General features: G+C 41.1%; 1 protein-coding gene across 1 annotated transcript in view; it reads right to left on the bottom strand.

Annotated features, from left to right (window-relative positions):
• Positions 1-332: 332 nt before the first annotated feature.
• Positions 333-5,793, bottom strand: part of FAM114A2 (family with sequence similarity 114, member A2) — an 8,814-nt gene continuing 3,353 nt past the window's right edge. The window contains exons 7-13 of the mRNA XM_010186174.1: positions 5,536-5,659; positions 4,455-4,534; positions 3,631-3,759; positions 3,272-3,411; positions 2,465-2,537; positions 1,824-1,877; positions 333-1,172 (exon numbers count right to left, since the gene is read on the bottom strand). Of these exons, the coding sequence (XP_010184476.1) occupies positions 1,071-1,172; positions 1,824-1,877; positions 2,465-2,537; positions 3,272-3,411; positions 3,631-3,759; positions 4,455-4,534; positions 5,536-5,659 (702 nt within the window). The 3' untranslated portion in view covers positions 333-1,070. The remainder of the gene's footprint in view (positions 1,173-1,823; positions 1,878-2,464; positions 2,538-3,271; positions 3,412-3,630; positions 3,760-4,454; positions 4,535-5,535; positions 5,660-5,793) is intronic.

The raw sequence follows: 5,793 nt of genomic DNA, 5'->3' as shown, positions 1-5,793 counted from the left end.
CCTCCCAACGGGCAGGCTCAAAAGATGGAAATTGCAAAGAAGAACAAAGCAGGGAACTTTCACAGCACAAAGAAACAGATACCATACGTGGAGCCGCTTCTGAGACAAATTAGGACTCCTGCTAACAGAACCAAATTGCTTCCTCTCCCCCTACTATCATACACCTTCCAAGAAGGAGCATTGCATTCTAGTGTTTTTACACAGGAACAGGAGCAAAGCAGTGTCTGAGTTTGTGAACAGTCTGTGGCTGACATGTCAAGCTGCACTGAAAAAGAGGAGTCCTCCTGCTAAATTCTCTCATTAAATTGCCCAAACATGAATCAATCCCTTTAGCCAGTTCTCATTTATTGCTGTAAAGCAAAGTACCCACATTCTTAGGGCCAGATCAGCATTTTCGCAGCTTGTGCTGAAGCAAGCAGTCTGCAAGAGAACAAGAAACAGCACCCTGGTGAGCTTCCCCGTCCCACATCCCTGAGTCATTAACAGACATCTTCAGGAAGCCGGGGCTTCTCTTCAGCAACAACGGCTTGATCAGGAATCCTCTCTGCTCTATTCTTTCCTGCCTAAGAACCGCAAGCTTCATAATCATAAATATTTGCCTTTTCCTGCACCTCCTAGCCAATGTTTCCTTCAGCACCAACACAGAGCTATCAGGAACCTAATTAATGTCTCTCTGACTTAAAAATCACACCATGAGTTTAGCTACCTTTTTAACTAGCCAGCTGCTACTCTTTTTTCCACCACTGTCTTCAGATTCCAGAGACCTTCTCCAAAAATACTGTTAACACATACGGCAGAGGGGTTTCAGTGAAAAAGTATAGACAGTCCACAAAAACAGAGAAGCAATCTGCACTTTAAGTCTGTCACGTTGTCCACCAGCCTGGAGTATGCTAATCACATCTCACAATGTGCTGGAAGAGCTGTCAATGCCAGACTGCATTTAATCACGGTTCTTGCAGGAGCAGCGATCAGAGTTAATCTTTTCCCCTTTAATAAGAGCCATTACATCATTCTCCAGCACGGAAACTACCTAGTGAGAAGGTCTTCAAAGTTCTTAATTAGAAGGGTTTTTATTGCTGTGATAGTTCCGTTCTAGCCTCAATAACAGAGATCTGCAGTACAGGCAGCAAGAGCTGGAAGGCATCCTGGATATACGAAGCACTGTTTGAAGCCTATGAAAACAAAAATCAACATACACACATGAATAATTATGCTACCAATCAGCTTTACCAATCACATACTCCTTTCAAACAGCACATAAGAAACAGAAGTTTTTGACAGGCTTTATGCCACAAACCAAAATCAGTTGGCTTAACAGCCGACAAACAAGATCAGGTGCAGTCCAAATGTAGGATACTATTTTCAGTAAGAGATGAGAGGAGTTTATTTCAAAGTGAAGCATAAGCATGCTGTGGCAGGACGGAAGAACACATCAACAGGAAACACCTGTTTCCTACCACACCTCAGAAGTCTGCAAGTGTTGAGAACCAACTTAACAGCTAGGAAGTGTTGGGACTCTGGCATGCTAATTTCTGAGCTTGTCTGACTTTGGACATTTAAATTCTAGAAATCCAGACTGATTGATTTAGTATGTGCCTGCTGACCCATCGTAACTGTCAGCGGAGACCACATAAGGCTTACTCTTCACTAACTCATCTCTTGTGCAAATCTACAGGCATTTAGTAAAACTTTAAAGCTATGAGACAGGTAAGCAGAATCTTAGACCATGTGTTAGAGAACTTGGCTTGCATAAGGATAATGAAGTGGAAAAAACCAGTGTATCTATTAAGTATTAGCTTAGTTTTAACTTTAGCATAACTGACCTCCAAAAACACTCCAGTGATTAGGGGATTAAGCACATCTGCTTTCTCTTTGACCTGCAGAGATCAGATATATATTATCCTGATTGAAAATTTGATCACATTTCTTTAAGTAAGATAAAGCTAAATCCTCAGTAAGTTTAAAATCACCATTGCTCCCTTGACTATAGGAAAGCTAAGGCACAAGCTGCAGAGGACCTGCCTTGTAGCATGCAAGTAAGAACAAAGTAACCCGCATATGCCCCACACAAGTCCATGTATGAATACACACATTACGTCTTTAAATGAACTGCGGACAAGTGGAGAATTTAGAGATAATGACATTATCTTCAATAACACCCGAGTGTTTTGGAAAATCCACAGCGGGATCACAAAGCTTATTTTCTTCTGCCTCCTTAGTAATGTCAGCACTGATTCCCACCCCACTCTGTGCCAGCCTGAATGCAGCAGGAGGCGTTCAAAAGCTCAGCATACGGCGTTCACCTGCCACAGTGTGGGGAACACTGACCTAGAAGATCAGGTCACAGGGCAAAAAGGCTGCATATATAAATGTGCAAACACAGAAGGTCTCAGTGGTGAAGATCCCAAGGCTGTGGTCAACTAACCACACATCTCATTCCTAAGAGCTATGGTGTAACTCTTACCCCTGCAGTCGTTAAGCACGAAGTAAACTCTTTAGAGAAAGTTGACAGTTCTTTACACAGCACAATCGTCATTCTGTGGAAGAAGAGTGGGAAAACCACGCAGTAAATACAGTCTACAAGAATAACTTTCTTTCAGCATTCCTCTAAAACACAAATACCTTGTTTCCACGCATATAAAGCTAAATTCAACAAAAATTGATATGGAGCATATAAACAGTATATGAAGGTCCAGAAGTTCTCCAAATAAATTAGAAAGGGGAAAGACAGAACAATAATTAAAGCTGAAGAGCTGAAACAGCATTCAGAGGACACATTCAAGAAGAAACAGTACTAACTTGCCTTTTTTTTTTTACCATGTCATTTTCTAAATTAGAAAGTACTGCATATTTCATACACTTGCAAAATATCTCCTGGCATAAAAGAAAAATCTCGTGTTATGCATTATGGGTAAGACCAGTCTAATAATTAGTGCAGTAATTTTACAATACCATGTACTTAACATACTGAATTATTAACAAAGAGGTAATTAAGAATCACTTTTCTACAACTGCTTTGTCGTGTTTAAAATGTCTATCTACTAACTAGCACAAGCTTAGGGCAAACATTCTTCTTGGCTATATAAAAGTTTTCAAGTAGGGTTTCCTCTTATCAAGAAATGTCTTAAAGCTACAAAGAGACAGCTGAATTCTGCTGGAAGACAGTGACGCCACCCATTGCAACTTTGAACACATGGATTTGCAGTGAATTACTGGACAGTTTAATCAGTATGTAATTACATATTACTCATTTACTAAGACATGAACTTACTGTGAAAGGGACCTGGCTCTGTCTATGGCTGTCACCTCTTGTTTCTGACCATGCAGAAATAAAGCTGCAGTTTTGTGAAACATTTCAATGGAGCATGCCGTCAGTTCAGCCAGACTTCTTATGGCAAATGCATGAATATCCTGCAAGAGTTAAAAAGATTCCCCACACCATACAAAAACTGGCAGCTTTTATTATTTAAAACAAGAGAATCACACAATGTACTATCACTACACTGCCCTTTCAGACCCCAGAATCTGCACAGAAATAGAAACCCATAAACTCTGTGAATCAAAACTGTAACTTAGCAGCCAGATAAACACTCCACGGTTGGATATTCTCCTCCTTCATTGCTGAGTTACCTCTACTGATTTTGTAGCATCATGGTCACCATCTCTGGATTCTACTTCTTGGTTTTCTTCACTCTCTTTTTCTTCCTTAGGAATACTACTGCTGCGTTGTGCTATCCATTCATGAGCAGACGTCCTCACCTGTATGAAGATGCACCATAGTATTTAATGACTGGAATGAAGACCCCATGCACACCACAAAACATAAAGTATTGGATCTCACTAGAGGAAGGAAACAACTATGACTCCTGAGCTAGTGAGAACAAGCAAGAAAAATTATCTCAGTGCCTTCAGGATTTTGTACAGGGTTGGCTGCACTCATGTAGTTGTAGGCTACCACTTCTCCACCACCGGGTGCTGGGGTTTACCAGCAAGGCCATGATTAAGAGATGCTTTAAAAACATGTCTGCAGAATGCTGCTGCCACTTGGTGGATCTGAAGGGTAGTGAAATGAGGGCAAGAAACGTGATTCCTCCTCATACCAACTTCTGAACATAGTAAAACCAGCTGCTTGTACCAAGAGGTGGGCTTAATTCATGACTGTATGTTGACTTCACTGTGGTGGCTGAAGGCTCACTGTTCTCAGTTTTCTCTGCCACCACTTATTAGTGCCCAGTGACACAGCAAAGACACACTGGTGTCTACTGATTCAGACCCAAAGACATTACAGAACATGATTTTGCCTCATAAAGTCCCATCTCTTTCGCCAACCATTGTCAAAGGATCTAAAGCACAGCTTGTTTTCATGCTATTGACATTTTCATAAGTAAAGCAGGACTGAAGCAGTGCTCCTGTGAGGAACCTCTCCAGCTTTTAGAAGATGGGAAATAACTCACCATGATCAGCTTGTCCGGCTTTGAGGAGACACGCAGTTCTGAAAACAACTCTGTTACTTCTTTTGTGAACTCTTCATCTCCTAAAGGACAGAAAAGTTTAAAGAATCCATACAAAGGACAGATACAGGAATAAGCAGCACTTGAATGCACAACAAGTTCTGCACAAGTCTGTCAACAGTTTCCTTTATTTCTCTTTGAATCAACAACTCACAAAAGAATGCATCAAAACTGGTCTTATTTAACACAGTTTATAAGGTAAGTTCTGGAAAGGTAGAGACACCAGTGCCAGACTGGGAAGCTTTTGCTTTCTCAATTCTGGTTTTGTAGCTAAGGTTTTTGTTTTGTTTTGTTTTTTACAGGCAGCACTTTATCATGCACTAACTTGCTTATCACCTTGAAGAATTTGAAATATTACTTGAAGCCTGTGGTTCTGTAACATGGCAGGGCAGATGTTAACAGTGGGGGGAAGGCAGTGAGATCCATCATGTGCAAATATAAAAGATACATTAAATGTTAAATGATAGCAAGTGCAGGTGTGCAAGCCCTCCCTGATGAGCCATTTAGGTAAAAGCAATGCAAGAAATTTACATTTAAATTTGCATAATCCTCAAGAATCACATGGCTCTGGTGTATGGAGACACCTCTAAGTCTTTTGGTCTGTGTAGCCAACTCTCATTTAAAACAAACAAACAAACAAACAAACAGCATCTTGCTCTCCCACAGGTTGGGCAACTCTATTCACAGTCTTTCCCTCACAGTCAGGGGACCCAGCATCACTCTGAATTTGAATCTTGGCTCAAGGTCAGTTGTGTGAACTGCCCAGAAGTCAAACAACTCTAATTCTGCTCTGGCAAGAAATTGTTCCTGCTACAGAATTAATGCACAGCAGCTTTCCAGAGAGGGTATTGCTACATGTCATGCTCCTGGCCAGAGACAGTTTTAGGGTTATGCATCCAGCAAAAGAAAGAACAACTCAACTTTGGCAATAAGCCCACTGCTAGTGATCTCAGGGCTGGCTGGTTCTACACGTACAATTTCATTGAGAACCAGCTTCTCCTCCAAGAACCTGGGGCTCTCTTACCCTTCTTTTCGTCCTCCTCTTCTTCAAAGAATTCAGGTAAAGAAAATGCTTCTTTGAGTTGCTCCATTTCCTCCTTCACTGTGTCCAACTCTTCCCCAGAGAGGGCATTTAGAACCGACTTCACCTGTTAGAGGCAGCACAGCCAAAGAGAGAATCAGAAATCCAACAAGAAGAAGAAATAAGATGGAAGATGTAGTTGACATTACATGTAAAAACATCACAGACTGATACTAATGAGAAAGTGCTATCTTCCTACTG

The sequence above is a fragment of the Mesitornis unicolor genome, unplaced genomic scaffold (assembly GCF_000695765.1).
Source record: "Mesitornis unicolor isolate BGI_N332 unplaced genomic scaffold, ASM69576v1 scaffold24040, whole genome shotgun sequence".
Classification (NCBI taxonomy): Eukaryota; Metazoa; Chordata; class Aves; order Mesitornithiformes; family Mesitornithidae; genus Mesitornis; species Mesitornis unicolor.
The sequence above is the reverse complement of the archived record's forward strand: the minus strand, read 5'-3'. Positions and strand labels throughout refer to the sequence as shown.